We start from the raw sequence: 21,569 nt of genomic DNA, 5'->3' as shown, positions 1-21,569 counted from the left end.
ACGGTTCTGACCTAGAATATGTGAAAAACTACAAATACCTAGGTGTCTGGTTAGACTAAACTCTCCTTCCAGACTCACATTAAGCATCTCCAATCCAAAATTAAATCTAGAATCGTCTTCCTATTTCGCAACAAAGCCTCCTTCACTCACGTCGCCAAACACATACCCTCGTAAAACTGACTATCCTACCGATTCTGGACTTTGGCGATGTCATTTACAAAATAGCCCCCAAAACTCTACTCAGCAAACTGGATGTAGTCTATCACAGTGCCATCCATTTAATCACCAAAGCCCCGTATACTACCCACCACTGCGACCTCTATGCTCTCGTTGGCTGGCCCTCACGATATATCCTTGGCCAAACCCACTGGCTCCAGGTCATCCATAAGTCTTTGCTAGGTAAGCCCCGCTTTATCTCAGCTCACGGGTCACCATAGCAACACCCACCCGTAGCACGCGTTCCAGCAGGTATATTGCACTGTTGGCTTTGTCATCCCCAAAGCCAACACTTCATTTGGCCGCCTTTCCTTCCAGTTCTCTGCTGTCAATGACAGGAACAAATTGCAAAAATCTCTGAAGCTGGAGTCTTATATCTCCCTCTCTAACTGTAAGTGTCAGCTGTCAGAGCATCTTTCCCGATCACTGTACACAGCCAATCTGTAAAATAGCACACCCAACTACCTCATCCCCTTATTACTTACCTCTTGTAAGGTATCTCTACTTGCACATATATCACTCCAGTATTACTGCTAAGTTGAAATGTTGCCTCTATGGCCTATTTATTGCCTACCTCTCTACATTTGCACACTATACATATATCTTTCTTTTCCTTTGTGTTATTGACTGTACTTTTGTTTATGTGTAACTCTGTTGTTGTCGCACTGCTAGGCTTTATCTTGGCCAGGTCGCAGTTGGAAATGAGAACTTGTTCTTAACTGACCTACTTGGTTAAATAAAGGTGAAATAAAAATACAATAAAAAATATAAACTATTACATTTTATGGACTTGTTCAAGCCTACTTTTAACATACCAATACGGACTTCAATCCATTTTGCATTCAGCAACAGCTATTTATTTTGTACATTTAATATACACATTTGATCATGATCAGTTACAAGGGAAAAGGGCATTGAAAAGGGCTAATCAATACGAGCACAGTAGACTGTCTTCAGTAGATTATGGACACAAGGAGACAGGTGGGTTAGGAGGTGTGGGCAGTAGCATATTGGAGGCAGATGGATGGTCATGACTCATGTTGTGACACAGGAGGGGGAATGGTCTGTCTTTCCAGGATAAGGGCTCTTTAGGACCAAGATCTTCACTCAGTCAGTCACTGCTGTGTTCCTGCCCTCTGGACAGAAAGTAGTTTGTTGCACAATACAGGCATGTTATAGAAATAATGATAACAATGTAGTCAGCCTCTCTGTATGATGAGGATAAAAAGTGTGTTACTAAAGAGTGATGTATTGTACACATACAGTAGTAATGTATGGTCTTGTCTGTTTGTTTCTTTGTTAAGAGATTAGGTGTGTAGGTAAATGAGAAGATAAATCAACACTGACCTGTGGGGTGTAGGACTAGTGAGCTGTAGACCACATCATATGGTTGTCCCTAGAAGAGAGGAGGGACACAGGCAGAGAGGTGAAGGACAATGTGATGGAGTGTAGGCTACAGCTTGGAAACACTAACCATTTGTTGCAGAATAACTGAAATGGGGATGAGATACATTAAGACATTAACACTCAGTTTACAGCATAACACATTCCGTGTCTAAAACCTATACACCAATGATTGACAAAGCATGGACCACAAAACCCTTTACAAGTAATCTCAATTTCTCCTAAACAAAATAACCATAGAATTTCCCAAAAACCCCACCTGTGACCCTGTCCTCAGAAGAGAGGCTGTTGAAATGATTCCTTCATTTAAATACCTCAGAATTACGTTAGACCACAAGCTCACCTTTGATCAACTCACCACTGAAATAACACAGACGTCCCAGCAACGTCTGTCTGTCATCAGATCAGGCATCTGATCAACCTGTCTGTCAAACCCAAACTCTACCAGAGCATCATCACCACTACTCATCTACTGAAGTATCTACTACCACAACATGCTCACCGTCTCACACCACAATAAACTATTAAGGATCCACGACACGGCATCTAAACTGCTTGGACTCTACACTCCAAAACGGTTCCTTAATGAAGGAGCTATCCAGCATAAAGCCCACCACATGATCTCCAGTCCAGACCACCAACTCCACCACTGCTTTGATCTTCTCCCATCAGGTCAGAGATATCAGACTATTAAACATCTCACTGCAGGCTTCAGGAGGAGTTTCATCCCAGGGACCATCACAATTATAAACAGTTCCATGTGTCTTCCTCCTATGGGCAGGTGGGTGGTGCTATTTATTTATGTCAGACAGTTGTTTGTTTCCTGATGTTTCTCTTATCGGACAATAAACCTGATATGTGACTTCATCTATAACCCCACTGGTCTGCCACATAGCTGACAGTACAAGACAGATACAATTTAATCTCAACTAAAGAAAAATATAAATGCATCATTTAAAGTGTTGGTCCCATATTTCATGAGCTAATATAGAAGATCCCAGAAATGTTTCTTACCAACAAAAAGTTCAGAACACCTTGTGCTGGGAATAATAAAAGGTCACCCTAAAATGTGCAGTTGTGTCACAACACAATGCCACAGATGTCTCATTTTGAGGGAGCGTGCAATTGGCATACTGACTGCAGGAATTTCCACCAAATCAAATCCAATTTTATTTGTCACATACACACGGTTATCAGATGTTAATGCGAGTGTAGCGAAATGCTTGTGCTTCTAGTTCCGACAATGCAGTAATAACCAACAAGTAATCTAGCTAACAATTCCAAAACTACTACCTTATAGACACAAGTGTAAGGGGATAAAGAATATGTACATAAAGATATATGAGTGAGCGATGGTACAGAGCGGCATAGGCAAGATACAGTAGATGGTATTGAGTGCAGTATATACATATGAGATAAGTATGTAAACAAAGTGGCATAGCTAAAGTGGCTAGTGATACATGCATTACATAAAGATGCAGTAGATGATATAGAGTACAGTATATACATATGAGATGAATAATGTAGGGTATGTAAACATTATATTAGGTGGCATTGTTTAAAGTGGCTAGTGATATATTTTACATAATTTCCCATCAATTCCCATTATTAAAGTGGCTGGAGTTGAGTCAGTGTGTTGGCAGCAGCCACTCAATGTTAGTGGTGGCTGTTTATCAGTCTGATGGCCTTGAGATAGAAGCTGTTTTTCAGTCTCTCGGTCCCAGCTTTGATGCACCTGTACTGACCTCGCCTTCTGGTTGATAGCGAGGTGAACAGGCAGTGGCTCGGGTGGTTGTTGTCCTTGATGATCTTTATGGCCTTCCTGTGACATCGGGTGGTGTAGGTGTCCTGGAGGGCAGGTAGTTTGCCCCCGGTGATGCGTTGTGCAGACCTCACTACCCTCTGGAGAGCCTTACGGTTGTGGGCGGAGCAGTTGCCGTACCAGGCGGTGATACAGCCCGACAGGATGCTCTACGATTGTGCATCTGTAGAAGTTTGTCAGTGCTTTTGGTGACAAGCCAAATTTCTTCAGCCTCCTGAGGTTGAAGAGGCGCTGCTGCGCCTTCTTCACAATGCTGTCTGTGTGGGTGGACCAATTCAGTTTGTCTGTGATGTGTACGCCGAGGAACTTAAAACTTACTACCCTCTCCACTACCAGAGCTCTTGCCATATACTTGAATGTTCATTTCTCTACTATAAGCCGCATCCAATTACATTTGAAATAATTTGGCAGGACGTTCAACCGGCCTCACAACCGCAGACCATGTGCATGGCGGCGTGCGATTTGCTGATGTCAAAGTTGTGAACAGAGTGCCCCATGGTGTCGGTGGGTTTATGGTACGGGCAGGCATAAGCTACGGACATCGAACGCAATTGCCTTTTATCGATGGCAATTTGAATGTACAGAGATACGACGCGATCCTGAGTCCCATTGTCATGCCATTCACCCGTCACCTCATGTTTCAGAATGTTAATGCACAACCCCATGTCGCAAGGATCTGTACACATTTCCTAGTGGCTAAAAATGTCCTAGATTTTCCATGTCCTGTATACTCAGACATCTCACGCATTGAGCTAGTTTGGGATGCTGTACAACAGCGAGTTCTATTTCCCACCAATATTAAGTTCCTTGTGGGACATCGTTCCACAATCAACAGTCTGATCAACTCTGTGAAGGAGATGTAGTGCTGCAAGAGGAAAAGGGTGGTCACACCAGATACTGACTGGTTCTGATCCACACCCCTACTTTTTTTTAAACATTACGTATCTCTGAATTCCCAGTCATGTGAAATCTATAGATTAGGGTCAATTAATTTATTTAAATTGACTGATTTCCTTATATGAACTGTAAATAAGGCATTTATAATCTTGTTCAGTTTATTAACATCAAATCAAAGTTTATTTGTCACGTGCGCCGAATACAACAGGTGCAGACCTTCGTGAAATGCTTACTTACAGACTATAAACAACGATGCAACTTATAGGTAAAAAAAATAATAATAATAATAATTGTAAAAAATATATTTTTTTAAATCGGTATTAGGTGAATAGATAAGTACAGAAATAAAACAGTAAATAGACAGTGAAAAATAACAGTAACGAGGCTATAGAAAAGGCACCAGTTTGTTGCTCTAATTGAGGTAGTATGTACATGTAGATATGGTTAAAGTGACTGTGCAGATATGATAAACAGAGAGTAGCAGCAGCGTAAAAGAGGGGTAGCCATTTGATAGTGCGGGTAGCCATTTGATTACCTGTTCAGGAGTCTTATGGCTTGGGGGTGAAAGCTTTTGAGAAGCCTTTTGGTCCGAGACTTGGTGCTCTGGTACCGCTTGCCATGCGGAGGTAGAGAGAACAGTCTATGATCAGAATTGCAGCCTTACCTTGGTCTGTAGATTTAACTGGTTCCTCCTCTTGGGGACAACAGTGCTGTATGTCACATCACCATCATCATCGGCATGAAATGGGTCCTGACAGTTGATGGTAAAAACAAAGGGGCTTGATGATAAAAATGTATCAGTCTACATGTATGAGATACCTTTGTACATTTACATAATCCACAATATAAAGCATGTATTTGTTTTAACAACATTGAGATATGACCTTTCTTACTCTCAAACAGCACTGTGTCAGTCAGGTCAAATAGGAAGAGCACAGTATCAGTCAGGTTAAATAGGAACAGCACTGTGTCAGTCAGGTTAAATAGGAACAGCACAGTATCAGTCAGGTCAAATAGGAACAGCACAGTATCAGTCAGGTCAAATAGGAAGAGCACAGTATCAGTCAGGTTAAATAGGAACAGCACAGTATCAGTCAGGTCAAATAGGAAGAGCACAGTATCAGTCAGGTTAAATAGGAACAGCACAGTATCAGTCAGGTCAAATAGGAACAGCACAGTATCAGTCAGGTCAAATAGGAAGAGCACAGTATCAGTCAGGTTAAATAGGAACAGCACTGTGTCAGTCAGGTTAAATAGGAACAGCACTGTGTCAGTCAGGTTAAATAGGAACAGCACTGTGTCAGTCAGGTTAAATAGGAACAGCACTGTGTCAGTCAGGTCAAATAGGAACAGCACTGTGTCAGTAAGGTCAAATAGGAAGAGCACAGTATCAGTCAGGTTATATACGAACAGCACAGTATCAGTCAGGTTAAATAGGAACAGCACAGTATCAGTCAGGTTAAATAGGAAGGGCACAGTATCAGTCAGGTCAAATAGGAAGAGCACAGTATCAGTCAGGTTAAATAGGAACAGCACTGTGTCAGTCAGGTTAAATAGGAACAGCACAGTATCAGTCAGGTCAAATAGGAACAGCACTGTGTCAGTCAGGTTAAATAGGAACAGCACAGTATCAGTCAGGTTAAATAGGAACAGCACAGTATCAGTCAGGTCAAATAGGAAGAGCACAGTATCAGTCAGGTTAAATAGGAACAGCACAGTATCAGTCAGGTTAAATAGGAACAGCACAGTATCAGTCAGGTCAAATAGGAACAGCACTGTGCCAGTCAGGTCAAATAGGAACAGCACAGTATCAGTCAGGTCAAATAGGAACAGCACAGTATCAGTCAGGTTAAATAGGAACAGCACAGTATCAGTCAGGTCAAATAGGAAGAGCACAGTATCAGTCAGGTCAAATAGGAAGAGCACAGTATCAGTCAGGTTAAATAGGAACAGCACAGTATCAGTCAGGTTAAATAGGAACAGCACAGTATCAGTCAGGTCAAATAGGAAGAGCACAGTATCAGTCAGGTCAAATAGGAACAGCACAGTATCAGTCAGGTTAAATAGGAACAGCACAGTGTCAGTCAGGTTAAATAGGAACAGCACAGTATCAGTCAGGTCAAATAGGAACAGCACAGTATCAGTCAGGTTAAATAGGAACAGCACAGTATCAGTCAGGTCAAATAGGAACAGCACTGTGTCAGTCAGGTCAAATAGGAACAGCACTGTGTCAGTCAGGTCAAATAGGAACAGCACTGTGTCAGTCAGGTCAAATAGGAACAGCACTGTGTCAGTCAGGTCAAATAGGAACAGCACTGTGTCAGTCAGGTTAAATAGGAACAGCACTGTGTCAGTCAGGTCAAATAGGAACAGCACTGTGTCAGTCAGGTTAAATAGGAACAGCACTGTGTCAGTCAGGTCAAATAGGAACAGCACAGTATCAGTCAGGTCAAATAGGAACAGCACAGTATCAGTCAGGTCAAATAGGAACAGCACTGTGTCAGTCAGGTCAAATAGGAACAGCACTGTGTCAGTCAGGTCAAATAGGAACAACACAGTATCAGTCAGGTCAAATAGGAACAACACAGTATCAGTCAGGTCAAATAGGAACAGCACAGTATCAGTCAGGTCAAATAGGAACAGCACAGTATCAGTCAGGTCAAATAGGAACAGCACAGTATCAGTCAGGTCAAATAGGAACAGCACAGTATCAGTCAGGTTAAATAGGAACAGCACAGTATCAGTCAGGTTAAATAGGAACAGCACAGTATCAGTCAGGTCAAATAGGAACAGCACAGTATCAGTCAGGTCAAATAGGAAGAGCACAGTATCAGTCAGGTCAAATAGGAAGAGCACAGTATCAGTCAGGTCAAATAGGAACAACACAGTATCAGTCAGGTCAAATAGGAACAGCACGGTATCAGTCAGGTCAAATAGGAAGAGCACAGTATCAGTCAGGTCAAATAGGAACAACACAGTATCAGTCAGGTCAAATAGGAAGAGCACAGTATCAGTCAGGTTAAATAGGAACAGCACAGTATCAGTCAGGTCAAATAGGAACAGCACAGTATCAGTCAGGTCAAATAGGAAGAGCACAGTATCAGTCAGGTCAAATAGGAACAGCACAGTATCAGTCAGGTCAAATAGGAACAACACAGTATCAGTCAGGTCAAATAGGAACAGCACAGTATCAGTCAGGTCAAATAGGAAGAGCACAGTATCAGTCAGGTCAAATAGGAACAGCACAGTATCAGTCAGGTCAAATAGGAACAGCACAGTATCAGTCAGGTCAAATAGGAACAGCACTGTGTGAGTCAGGTCAAATAGGAACAACACAGTATCAGTCAGGTCAAATAGGAACAGCACAGTATCAGTCAGGTCAAATAGGAAGAGCACAGTATCAGTCAGGTCAAATAGGAACAGCACAGTATCAGTCAGGTCAAATAGGAACAGCACTGTGTCAGTCAGGTCAAATAGGAACAAGGCAGTATCAGTCAGGTCAAACAGGAACAACACAGTATCAGTCAGGTCAAATAGGAAGAGCACAGTATCAGTCAGGTTAAATAGGAACAGCACAGTATCAGTCAGGTCAAATAGGAACAGCACAGTATCAGTCAGGTCAAATAGGAACAACACAGTATCAGTCAGGTCAAATAGGAACAGCACAGTATCAGTCAGGTCAAATAGGAAGAGCACAGTATCAGTCAGGTCAAATAGGAACAGCACAGTATCAGTCAGGTCAAATAGGAACAGCACAGTATCAGTCAGGTCAAATAGGAACAGCACAGTATCAGTCAGGTCAAATAGGAAGAGCACAGTATCAGTCAGGTCAAATAGGAACAGCACAGTATCAGTCAGGTTAAATAGGAACAGCACAGTATCAGTCAGGTCAAATAGGAACAGCACAGTATCAGTCAGGTTAAATAGGAACAACACAGTATCAGTCAGGTCAAATAGGAACAGCACAGTATCAGTCAGGTCAAATAGGAACAGCACAGTATCAGTCAGGTCAAATAGGAAGAGCACAGTATCAGTCAGGTTAAATAGGAACAACACAGTATCAGTCAGGTTAAATAGGAACAGCACAGTATCAGTCAGGTCAAATAGGAACAACACAGTATCAGTCAGGTCAAATAGGAACAGCACAGTATCAGTCAGGTCAAATAGGAACAGCACAGTATCAGTCAGGTTAAATAGGAACAGCACTGTGTCAGTCAGGTCAAATAGGAACAGCACTGTGTCAGTAAGGTCAAATAGGAAGAGCACAGTATCAGTCAGGTTAAATAGGAACAGCACTGTGTCAGTCAGGTTAAATAGGAACAGCACAGTATCAGTCAGGTCAAATAGGAACAGCACAGTATCAGTCAGGTCAAATAGGAAGAGCACAGTATCAGTCAGGTTAAATAGGAACAGCACAGTATCAGTCAGGTCAAATAGGAAGAGCACAGTATCAGTCAGGTTAAATAGGAACAGCACAGTATCAGTCAGGTCAAATAGGAAGAGCACAGTATCAGTCAGGTCAAATAGGAAGAGCACAGTATCAGTCAGGTTAAATAGGAACAGCACTGTGTCAGTCAGGTTAAATAGGAACAGCACTGTGTCAGTCAGGTTAAATAGGAACAGCACTGTGTCAGTCAGGTTAAATAGGAACAGCACTGTGTCAGTCAGGTCAAATAGGAACAGCACTGTGTCAGTAAGGTCAAATAGGAAGAGCACAGTATCAGTCAGGTTATATACGAACAGCACAGTATCAGTCAGGTTAAATAGGAACAGCACAGTATCAGTCAGGTTAAATAGGAAGGGCACAGTATCAGTCAGGTCAAATAGGAAGAGCACAGTATCAGTCAGGTTAAATAGGAACAGCACTGTGTCAGTCAGGTTAAATAGGAACAGCACAGTATCAGTCAGGTCAAATAGGAACAGCACTGTGTCAGTCAGGTTAAATAGGAACAGCACAGTATCAGTCAGGTTAAATAGGAACAGCACAGTATCAGTCAGGTCAAATAGGAAGAGCACAGTATCAGTCAGGTTAAATAGGAACAGCACAGTATCAGTCAGGTTAAATAGGAACAGCACAGTATCAGTCAGGTCAAATAGGAACAGCACTGTGCCAGTCAGGTCAAATAGGAACAGCACAGTATCAGTCAGGTCAAATAGGAACAGCACAGTATCAGTCAGGTTAAATAGGAACAGCACAGTATCAGTCAGGTCAAATAGGAAGAGCACAGTATCAGTCAGGTCAAATAGGAAGAGCACAGTATCAGTCAGGTTAAATAGGAACAGCACAGTATCAGTCAGGTTAAATAGGAACAGCACAGTATCAGTCAGGTCAAATAGGAAGAGCACAGTATCAGTCAGGTCAAATAGGAACAGCACAGTATCAGTCAGGTTAAATAGGAACAGCACAGTGTCAGTCAGGTTAAATAGGAACAGCACAGTATCAGTCAGGTCAAATAGGAACAGCACAGTATCAGTCAGGTTAAATAGGAACAGCACAGTATCAGTCAGGTCAAATAGGAACAGCACTGTGTCAGTCAGGTCAAATAGGAACAGCACTGTGTCAGTCAGGTCAAATAGGAACAGCACTGTGTCAGTCAGGTCAAATAGGAACAGCACTGTGTCAGTCAGGTCAAATAGGAACAGCACTGTGTCAGTCAGGTTAAATAGGAACAGCACTGTGTCAGTCAGGTCAAATAGGAACAGCACTGTGTCAGTCAGGTTAAATAGGAACAGCACTGTGTCAGTCAGGTCAAATAGGAACAGCACAGTATCAGTCAGGTCAAATAGGAACAGCACAGTATCAGTCAGGTCAAATAGGAACAGCACTGTGTCAGTCAGGTCAAATAGGAACAGCACTGTGTCAGTCAGGTCAAATAGGAACAACACAGTATCAGTCAGGTCAAATAGGAACAACACAGTATCAGTCAGGTTAAATAGGAACAGCACAGTATCAGTCAGGTCAAATAGGAACAGCACAGTATCAGTCAGGTCAAATAGGAACAGCACAGTATCAGTCAGGTCAAATAGGAACAGCACAGTATCAGTCAGGTTAAATAGGAACAGCACAGTATCAGTCAGGTCAAATAGGAACAACACAGTATCAGTCAGGTTAAATAGGAACAGCACAGTATCAGTCAGGTCAAATAGGAAGAGCACAGTATCAGTCAGGTCAAATAGGAAGAGCACAGTATCAGTCAGGTCAAATAGGAACAACACAGTATCAGTCAGGTCAAATAGGAACAGCACGGTATCAGTCAGGTCAAATAGGAAGAGCACAGTATCAGTCAGGTCAAATAGGAACAACACAGTATCAGTCAGGTCAAATAGGAAGAGCACAGTATCAGTCAGGTTAAATAGGAACAGCACAGTATCAGTCAGGTCAAATAGGAACAGCACAGTATCAGTCAGGTCAAATAGGAAGAGCACAGTATCAGTCAGGTCAAATAGGAACAGCACAGTATCAGTCAGGTCAAATAGGAACAACACAGTATCAGTCAGGTCAAATAGGAACAGCACAGTATCAGTCAGGTCAAATAGGAAGAGCACAGTATCAGTCAGGTCAAATAGGAACAGCACAGTATCAGTCAGGTCAAATAGGAACAGCACAGTATCAGTCAGGTCAAATAGGAACAGCACTGTGTGAGTCAGGTCAAATAGGAACAACACAGTATCAGTCAGGTCAAATAGGAACAGCACAGTATCAGTCAGGTCAAATAGGAAGAGCACAGTATCAGTCAGGTCAAATAGGAACAGCACAGTATCAGTCAGGTCAAATAGGAACAGCACTGTGTCAGTCAGGTCAAATAGGAACAAGGCAGTATCAGTCAGGTCAAACAGGAACAACACAGTATCAGTCAGGTCAAATAGGAAGAGCACAGTATCAGTCAGGTTAAATAGGAACAGCACAGTATCAGTCAGGTCAAATAGGAACAGCACAGTATCAGTCAGGTCAAATAGGAACAACACAGTATCAGTCAGGTCAAATAGGAACAGCACAGTATCAGTCAGGTCAAATAGGAAGAGCACAGTATCAGTCAGGTCAAATAGGAACAACACAGTATCAGTCAGGTCAAATAGGAACAGCACAGTATCAGTCAGGTCAAATAGGAACAGCACAGTATCAGTCAGGTCAAATAGGAAGAGCACAGTATCAGTCAGGTTAAATAGGAACAACACAGTATCAGTCAGGTTAAATAGGAACAGCACAGTATCAGTCAGGTCAAATAGGAACAGCACAGTATCAGTCAGGTTAAATAGGAACAACACAGTATCAGTCAGGTCAAATAGGAACAGCACAGTATCAGTCAGGTCAAATAGGAACAGCACAGTATCAGTCAGGTCAAATAGGAAGAGCACAGTATCAGTCAGGTTAAATAGGAACAACACAGTATCAGTCAGGTTAAATAGGAACAGCACAGTATCAGTCAGGTCAAATAGGAACAGCACAGTATCAGTCAGGTTAAATAGGAACAACACAGTATCAGTCAGGTCAAATAGGAAGAGCACAGTATCAGTCAGGTCAAATAGGAACAGCACAGTATCAGTCAGGTCAAATAGGAAGAGCACAGTATCAGTCAGGTTAAATAGGAACAACACAGTATCAGTCAGGTTAAATAGGAACAACAGTATCAGTCAGGTCAAATAGCAGCAGTATCAGTCAGGTTAAATAGGAACAGCACAGTATCAGTCAGGTTAAATAGGAACAGCACAGTATCAGTCAGGTCAAATAGGAAGAGCACAGTATCAGTCAGGTCAAATAGGAAGAGCACAGTATCAGTCAAATAGTCAAATAGGAAGAGCACAGTATCAGTCAGGTCAAATAGGAACAGAACAGTATCAGTCAGGTCAAATAGGAAGAGCACAGTATCAGTCAGGTAGGAAGAAGAACACAGTATCAGTCAGGTTAAATAGGAACAGCACAGTATCAGTCAGGTCAAATAGGAACAGCACAGTATCAGTCAGGTTAAATAGGAAGAGCACAGTATCAGTCAGGTCAAATAGGAACAGCACTGTGTCAGTCAGGTTAAATAGGAAGAGCACAGTATCAGTCAGGTCAAATAGGAACAGCACTGTGTCAGTCAGGTTAAATAGGAAGAACACAGTATCAGTCAGGTTAAATAGGAGGAGCACAGTATCAGTCAGGTCAAATAGGAACAGCACTGTGTCAGTCAGGTTAAATAGGAAGAGCACAGTATCAGTCAGGTCAAATAGGAACAGCACAGTATCAGTCAGGTCAAATAGGAACAGCACTGTATCAGTCAGGTCAAATAGGAACAGCACTGTGTCAGTCAGGTTAAATAGGAAGAGCACAGTATCAGTCAGGTCAAATAGGAACAGCACAGTATCAGTCAGGTTAAATAGGAACAGCACAGTATCAGTCAGGTTAAATAGGAACAGCACAGTATCAGTCAGGTTAAATAGGAACAGCACAGTATCAGTCAGGTTAAATAAGAACAGCACAGTATCAGTCAGGTTAAATAGGAACAACACAGTATCAGTCAGGTCAAATAGGAAGAGCACAGTATCAGTCAGGTCAAATAGGAACAGCACAGTGAAGCAACTTAGGCCTACTGTGTCTGCAAAGCCAAACAGGAAATCACAGCACCTTAACTGCTGCTCGCTACAGATCAGATTATTAGCTCAACACTGCAATCTACTTTGCGAAACTCAAATCACACCGTCTCCACAGTTCTTGGTATTTTTGACTGTAAATATAGAGTTAACGGTTATAGATTGTACAGTTACAATGGACATGAAGCTATAGCTGAAGAGCTCATTTGTGATTTAAGTCCATCTGATGTTCATGTCCTGTCCATGGCCATGTCCTGCATTTTTCACAGACAGTGGGTTACCCACAAGGCCTTGAGACAGATGTGAGGAACATGAGTGTAGCCTACCACTGAGGTGTTTGTTGTCTGGTCCAAGGCCTTATTGTCCTCTGGAATATAGAAAGATGCAGTATTAGAGACCTGAGATACACTAGAACAATACTGAATAAATTCACCATAGAAGAGTTATACGTTTTAGTCTCATATGTCAAGATTCATTGTTTATAACATAGGCTAACAGTTGTCGTCAAGGAAAAGATTTGTCTCCTGAAATCTCCAAAATCAAACATTACTTTTTCATTACAGTTATTCTTGAATGAATACTTACTATACTTTCTCCACATCTTCCATGTGACTAGAACACCAGATATCACCACCACCAACATGCCCAGAGGAATCAGTAGGACATCTAGATCTATAGAACTGATAGTGATACTGTGTTTATTGTACAGTCCATAAAACAGATTTTTTTAAATATTTATTTCTCATGCTATGACAAAATGGAAACATTTGTTCAGCTCTTCACACTTGGCCATACAAGAATAGAAGGCTGCTACTTCTACAAACCACAGAGGTATGAGGAAGTGGTATATGCCTATAACAGTCTTGGCCTTATGTGCCCTAAATTCTAGTGTGAAAAACAGAACATGTTAACTTTCTGCATATTTCTATTGTCATCCATTTGGAAGAGTAAGTGTGAAATACAGCTGTCTGAGTGATAATGACCTCATGGTGTCCTTCTCCTTGCTCCCCTCAGGTCCTTGGACTGTGTTGTCAGTCTGAACAGGCTCAGCAGTTGGAGAGAAAGAGGATTGTTCAGTGGCAAAACAGGATAAACCAGGTTAATACTTAATTCTGTGCATCTGATTGCTCTCTACTCACTGGTCATAGTGGAGGTACTTTGTGTGGTAGTTTGTTGTCTGACAGTGATGTGAACAGGCATCATAAGGTCTCCCACTCCACACCTGTACCAGCCAGTGTTCTCCATCTTCAGTCCACTCATAGTCACCGTTAAGACATTTCTTCTGGGGGCATCAGTGGTCTGCTGTAGAGTCACTGATGTTCCGGTTATTGTCCCAGAATCCACCCCCACACAGGACCCACTGCCACCAATCCTGCACCACCCCTTCCTATTTCCAGTGTTACTATAGTAACAATTTACAATGACACTCCCTCCTTCAACTCCAGTCACCTCCTGTTGGTCCACATAGAGTTCTGGAGTACCTGAACAGAGGTACAGACACCAAAGGTCCTGAGTGATCAAGTGTTTTTTGTAACAACTGACCACAAATATCATAATGATGATATGATGGATAGAGAACATAAAGTAGATTTATGCCAACAGTCCTCATTTCAACTTGAACAATAATAGTGATACCAGTAAATGTAACCAGAACACCAAACATATGGAAGAGTTGCAGGGATCTTACCTGGTATGACAGATAGGTGGAACCATTCTGCCCTGACATCTGGTCCACCATTGACCCCCACAGCACAATAGTAACGTCCAGAGTCCTCTGGCTCCAGATCAGTCATAGTCACGGTCATGGTTAGCTGGTTGATGTCATCAAAGACTGAGGCCTTAGCTGTGCCCTTAGGAGGTTTAGCGTGTACACCATGGGAGCAACTATCAAAATGATCTCCTTTACATAAGTATTTAGAATGTTTGATATAATAATGATCATAGGTACATGGGATGGTGATGGAGTCTCCTGTCTTCACAGACACACGATAAGCACCTGAAGACGCAACAGAAAACACAGATTAGAATTCAGAATCTCACAACAGAAAACTTACATTCCATCTGGATTCTAACACACATAATACAGGAAGTGTTATTGGCAAGACAAGCTACTGCTCCTGTCTTCAGAGTTTCAGCATATGTCCAGTCCCAGTCCCTGACCTCAACTTCAGCATGTCGTGGAAACATGTAACCCTTTCATAAAAATAAAAAAAAATGCTTGGCACATCCAGCCACCCCCTCCTCCTCAGAGGGCAGAAACAACAGTTGAAGTCAGAAGTTTACATACACCTTAGCCGAATACATTTAAACTCAGTTTCACAATTCTTGACATTTAATTCTAGTAAGAATTCCCTGTCTTAGGTCATTTAGGATCAACACTTTATTTTAAGAATGTGAAATGTCAGAATAGTAGCAGAGAGAATGATTTATTTCAGCTTTTATTTATTTCATCAAATTCCCCGTGGGTCAGAAGTTTACATACACTCAATTCATATTTGGTAGCTTGCCTTTAAATTGTTTAACTTGGGTCAAATGTTTTGGGTAGCCTTCCACAAGTTTCCCACAATAAGTTGGATGAATTCTGGCCCATTCCTCCTGACAGAGCCGGTGTAACTCTGGCTTTTATATGGAGGTTTTGGAGCAGTGGCTTCTTCCTTGTTGAGCGGCCTTTCAGGTTATGTCGATATAGGACTTGTTTTACTGTGAATATAGCTTTTGTACCCGTTTCCTCCAGCATCTTCACAGGGTCCTTTGCTGTTGTTCAGGGATTCATTTGCACTTTTCGCACCAAAGTACGTTCATCTCTAGGAGACAGAACATGTCTCCTTCTTGAGCGGTATGATGGCTGCGTGGTCCCATGGTGTTTATACTTGCGTACTATTGTTTGTACAGATGAACGTGGTACCTTCAGGCATTTGGAAATTGTTCCCAAGGATGAACCACACTTGTGGAGGCCTACAATTTTATTTCTGAGGTCTTGACTGATTTCTTTTGATTTTCCCATATCAAGCAATAGGCACTGAGTTTAAATGTAGAGTTACCTGTCTAACAGAACACAGAGGGTGTTCTTTAATGGAAGCCTCTCCAACATAATCCATGTAGAATCCGGAATTCCCTAGAGCAGCAGTCTAGGCCCCTTACTTTTTTCAATCATTTCTAATGACATAACGCTGGCTATGAGTAAAGCCATTGCGTCTATGTATGTAGATGACTCAACACTATATACGTCAGCTACTACAGCGACTGAAATGACTGCTACACTTAACAAAGAGCTGTAGTTAGTTTCAGAATGGGTAGTAAGGAATAAGTTAGTCCTAAATATTATTAAAACTAAGAGCATTGTATTTGGGACATTCACTAAACCCTAAACCTCAACAAAATCTTGTAATAAATAATGTGGAAATTGAGCAATTTGGGCAGACTAAATTGCTTGGAGTAACCCTGGATTGTAAACTGTCATGGTCAAAACATATTGATTTAACAATGGCTAAGATTGGGGGAAGTCTGTCCATAATAATGTGCAGCTCTACATTCTTAACAGCACTATCAACAAGGCAGGTCCTACAGGCTTTAGTTTTGTCGTACCTAGACTACTGTTCAGTCGTGTGGTCAGGTGCCACAAAGAGGGACTTGAAATTGAAATTGGCTCAAAACAGGACATCACAGCTGGCCCTTGGATGTACACAGAGAGCAAACATTAATAATATGCATGTTAATCTCTCCTGGCTCAAAGTAGAGGAGAGATTGACTTCATCACTACTTGTATTTGTTAGAAGTATTGACATGTTGAAAGCACAGAGCTGTCTGTTTTAACGACTACCACACAGCTCAGACACCCATGCATACCCCACAAGATATGTCACCAGAGGTATTTTCACAGTCCCCAAGTCCAGAACAGACTACGGGAGGAGCACAGGACTACATAGAGCCATGACTACATGGAACTCAATTCCACATAAAGTAACTCATGCAAGCAGTAAAATTATATTTAAAAAACAGATACAAATACACCTTCTGGAACTGCAGGGACTGTTAAGCAACAAAACATAGACACAGACACATGCATACACACACATGATTACATATGCAAAAGTACACATGAATTTTGTGTTGTAGATATGTGGTAGTGGAGGGCACATGCTAAGATATGTGGTAGTGTAGGGCCCTGAGGGCACACACTGAAATCTGATATGAATGTATTGTAATGTTTTTAAAATTGCCTTAATTTTGCCGGACCCCACAAATATAAGCTACTGCCTTGGCATCCATAATAAATACAAATACAACAGGTAAAAAGGAGATAGAAAATATAATGAAATAATATATAACCAATGATAATAAAAATAGATAATAATAATACAAAATAGTAATAACTGCACAATATTTTAGATTCATGTTCATATTAAGAAAATCATAGCAAAGGCATATGCAATTGTTCATAAAATACAATACTTTTTTTAAAATTACAAACAACATAAATAAAATACACTGAACAAAAATATAAATGCAATATGCAACAATTTCAAATATTGTACTGAATTACAGTTCATATAAGGAAATCAGTTATTTGAAATAAATCCAAGTCTATGGATTTCACAATTTGTGGCATCTTTCATTTCAGCTCATGAAACATGGGAGGGAATTCACTTTACATGTTGTGTAAATACACTATAATATCGCAAGAACCGTTCTTAATGTCGATTTCCTGCACGCTGCCTATCGGCAGAGAGACATATTTCATGTAGTTCTTATTATGTCCTATTATATTCCTATCAGCAGAGAGACATATTTCATGTAGTTATTATTATGTCCTATTATATTCCTATCAGCAGAGAGACATATTTCATGTAGTTATTATTATGTCCTATTATATTCCTATCAGCAGAGAGACATATTTCATGTAGTTATTATTATATCCTATTATATTCCTATCAGCAGAGAGACATATTTCATGAAGTTCTTATTATATCCTATTATATTCCTATCAGCAGAGAGACATATTTCATGTAGTTATTATTATGTCCTATTATATTCCTATCAGCAGAGAGACATATTTCATGAAGTTCTTATTATATCCTATTATATTCCTATCAGCAGAGAGACATATTTCATGTAGTTATTATTATATCCTATTATATTCCTATCAGCAGAGAGACATATTTCATGAAGTTCTTATTATATCCTATTATATTCCTATCAGCAGAGAGACATATTTCATGTAGTTCTTATTATATCCTATTATATTCCTATCAGCAGAGAGACATATTTCATGTAGTTCTTATTATATCCTATTATATTCCTATCAGCAGAGAGACATATTTCATGTAGTTCTTATTATATCCTATTATATTCCTATCAGCAGAGAGACATATTTCATGTAGTTCTTATTATGTCCTATTATATTCCTATCGGCAGAGAGACATATTTCATGTAGTTATTATTATGTCCTATTATATTCCTATCAGCAGAGACATATTTCATGTAGTTATTATTATGTCCTATTATATTCCTATCAGCAGAGAGACATATTTCATGTAGTTCTTATTATGTCCTATTATATTCCTATCAGCAGAGAGACATATTTCATGTAGTTCTTATTATATCCTATTATATTCCTATCAGCAGAGAGACATATTTCATGTAGTTATTATTATGTCCTATTATATTCCTATCAGCAGAGAGACATATTTCATGTAGTTCTTATTATGTCCTATTATATTCCTATCAGCAGAGAGACATATTTCATGTAGTTCTTATTATATCCTATTATATTCCTATCAGCAGAGAGACATATTTCATGTAGTTCTTATTATATCCTATTATATTCCTATCAGCAGAGAGACATATTTCATGTAGTTATTATTATGTCCTATTATATTCCTATCAGCAGAGAGACATATTTCATGTAGTTATTATTATGTCCTATTATATTCCTATCAGCAGAGAGACATATTTCATGTAGTTATTATTATATCCTATTATATTCCTATCAGCAGAGAGACATATTTCATGTAGTTCTTATTATATCCTATTATATTCCTATCAGCAGAGAGACATATTTCAAATGTAAGCAAATGTAAGTGACTACGCTTTAGTCATCATTTTGGGCTTCTGTGTTTATCAATAAATAGTTGAAGGTTCTCTATATTATCCAGAATGTTTGTTTTGTAGTTATCAGCTAATCCTCAATGTTATGTTTAATTCATGGGACAAGCTGTGCATACCAAACTGCCACTTGCCACATAATGTCCCCATAACTTGTTACCCTTACCTGAGAGTCTGGAGAAGATGAGGAGGAGGATGGAGAGGGAGAGATGAGAAACCATTTCTGGGTATGTGTCTCCGTTTGTTATATGGTACCAATGCACAATGTGTGTGTCAAGGACCAAGGAACCAAAGAGAATGACTGAACTTCCTAATAGTTATAGCTGTCTTTAACTCTCTTCCTGCTTCTGTTTGAGTGTCTATGCCCCCCTCAGTGGCAGATACAAATAGTTGATATAATGTAATAGTTTCTAACATAAGGTTCTAAGGCACTACAATTATTACTTATGTAATTAGCACATTTGTATATCTTATATCAAATAAAATCACGTATACTGTTAATTACCCAGCAGCCTTTTTAGTTGGTGTTCAGCAGCAAAAGTTGAGACGGAGTCAGAAGTTCAGGTGCAAGAAATATATTTTTAAACTGGGTGGTTCGAGCCCTGAATGCTGATTGGCTGACAGCCATGGTATATCACAACACATACCACAGGTATGACAAAACATGTATTTTTACTGTTCTTATGTTTGTAACCAGTTTATAATAGCAATTAGGCACCTCTGGGATTTGTGGTATATGGCCAATAAACCAAGGCCAAGGGCTGTATCCAGGTCCTCTTGCTCGTGCCTAAGAAAATCCCTTAGCCATGGTATATTGGCCATATACCACAACCCCTCGGGCCTTATTGCTTAAATATATATTTTACAGTTTAGGTGATGAAGACTGGATCCAGAGGTTGTATTTACAAAAATGTACATATGACAAAAATAATGAACAATAAAAAAGTACATTTACTTGGCCAATAGCAATATGTAACCTCAAATCAAGGACTAAGGAAAAACAGTCTGCATGAAATATTTATAATCCTCCTCCTGAATAGAGTTTGTCAGTTGTAAACTCACTGAGGGGTGAAATATGCTTTGAAGACCATGTCTCAGGTGCACAATAGAAAATGGCAGTCTTGCCAAACAGTCTTGCCAATCTCGGTAATGGCCCTGGGGACCGTGTCTGGTAACTGTTAGTGGTGAAGGAGGACAGGCTATAGAGGTAGTGGGGGAGTTTACCCAGAAGGGATTTGTATATGAACACTCAAATGTAGCTCTCTGCGCATTTAATGCAAGGTCAAGCCCACCATTTGATACAAGGTGCAATGGTGGATGAGCGACTTGGCATTTGTAACAAAGCACAAGGATGCATGATAGAGTCCAAACTTTGTTGCACAAAGGAGGCTTAATAATGTGTGTACATTAAGTCACCACAATCAATGAAAGAAAATTGGCTTGAACAAGCCTTGTAGCGAATTAAAATAAATATATATTTCAGTTTAAGCTTCTTAATAAGATTATCAATCTGAACTTTGTAATACAGTTTCTTGTCCAACCATATACCTAGGTATTTGTAAGATGACACCTTTTTTTAATGGAGCTAAAATGGAGCCTGGGGGTACACCTCTAAAAATCTCAAGGAGGCTAGACTTGTAATTCTCAGCATAGATGTATTGTGTTCTGTCTATGAGATACTTTCTAACCAATTGACAGAGACCTGAGACCAATGTTATTGAAGCGTCTGCTAAATGACTTAAATGTAAATTGAGTCTGGCTAGCAACAGTTTGCTGCAACTAAAGCCAGACTGAACCCCACACAGGTTGTTTTCAAGCAGGATTTTATTTAGCTGAGAGTTCACTAGGGATTCAAAGACTTTGACCATGATAGGGAGCTTGGAAATAGGGCAATAGTTATTCACATCTGGTTCTCCACCCTTTAGTAGGAGGTGAACATATGTTGATTTCCACATTTTGGGTGTTAAAGAGTTAATCATTTTTAAATAGATTTTTTAAATTCATGCATAATCATTAACAGTTCAATCATGTATAGTGCTTGCAAACGCACACAAACAATGTAAATCTGTCCCTTGGTCTCACCAGGGACAGATTCCACCAGTGTCTGGTTTCTACTCATCTTTAGTTTCACCGTGAAAAGGGAAGACTTCCTATTTCTAGAGGCATTTAAAGGTTTGCAGTGGCAGTGATGAGATTGACCGCTCAAGGTATTTAATGAATGTGGATCATTGAAAGTGGTAGTATAGACAACTTCCATGTGACTAGGACACCAACTATCACCACCAACCTGCCCAGAGGAATCAGGACTTTTAGATCTATGGAACTGATAGTGAAAGAGTATGTTTACTGTGAATTACAGTCCATAAAAGATCACAGATAAATACATTTTTATATTTTTGTGCTGCCAAAATGGCCAAAATGGAAATATTCACACCTTTTATGTGAAAAGTGTCCATCCAATAATAGAATGCTGCTACTTCTACAACCTCAGAGATATGAGGAAGTGGTAATTGTACCGGTCTCCATGATGGTAAATGTTTCTATAACAGAGTCT

The 21,569-nt window shown here is 40.3% G+C and overlaps 2 protein-coding genes across 4 annotated transcripts in view; one reads left to right on the top strand and one right to left on the bottom strand.

The window, feature by feature from the left end:
- The window catches only part of LOC118387281 (E3 ubiquitin-protein ligase MARCHF3-like), a 441,656-nt gene that overhangs the window by 382,738 nt on the left and 37,349 nt on the right, over nucleotides 1-21,569 (top strand). The gene's annotated exons all lie outside the window — the stretch shown is intronic.
- On the bottom strand, nucleotides 1,049-19,294 carry LOC118388052 (uncharacterized). Of its 3 annotated transcripts, XR_008142777.1 has the most exons (9): nucleotides 19,182-19,294; nucleotides 14,598-14,906; nucleotides 14,050-14,391; nucleotides 13,894-13,946; nucleotides 13,496-13,590; nucleotides 13,237-13,277; nucleotides 5,004-5,090; nucleotides 1,564-1,612; nucleotides 1,049-1,352 (listed from the first exon to the last, which is right to left on the bottom strand). XR_008142777.1 is itself a non-coding variant. In XM_052525259.1 (6 exons), the coding sequence occupies exons 1-6, from the start codon at nucleotides 13,896-13,898 to the stop codon at nucleotides 1,324-1,326; spliced, it is 306 nt and encodes a 101-aa protein (XP_052381219.1). In that variant the 5' UTR covers nucleotides 13,899-14,043; the 3' UTR covers nucleotides 1,049-1,323. The 3 variants fall into 3 exon arrangements, 1 of the variants encoding a protein (XP_052381219.1); XR_008142776.1 differs by having other exon boundaries at nucleotides 13,894-14,391; XM_052525259.1 differs by lacking the exons at nucleotides 14,050-14,391; nucleotides 14,598-14,906; nucleotides 19,182-19,294 and having other exon boundaries at nucleotides 13,894-14,043.

The sequence above is a fragment of the Oncorhynchus keta genome, chromosome 9, assembly GCF_023373465.1.
Source record: "Oncorhynchus keta strain PuntledgeMale-10-30-2019 chromosome 9, Oket_V2, whole genome shotgun sequence".
NCBI lineage: Eukaryota > Metazoa > Chordata > Actinopteri > Salmoniformes > Salmonidae > Oncorhynchus > Oncorhynchus keta.
Note: the sequence above shows the minus strand (reverse complement) of the source record. Positions and strands in the feature narration are given on the sequence as shown.

What these genes read in the sequence shown, in the direction of transcription:
- LOC118388052 (XM_052525259.1), bottom strand. An exon ending in AGTTAAATCTACAGACCAAG is followed by an intron (nt 1,613 to 5,003) that starts GTAAGGCTGCAA and finishes CCTCTCTTCTAG; the next exon opens with GGACAACCATATGATGTGGT. An exon ending in ACTAGTCCTACACCCCACAG is followed by an intron (nt 1,353 to 1,563) that starts GTCAGTGTTGAT and finishes CTTTCTGTCCAG; the next exon opens with AGGGCAGGAACACAGCAGTG.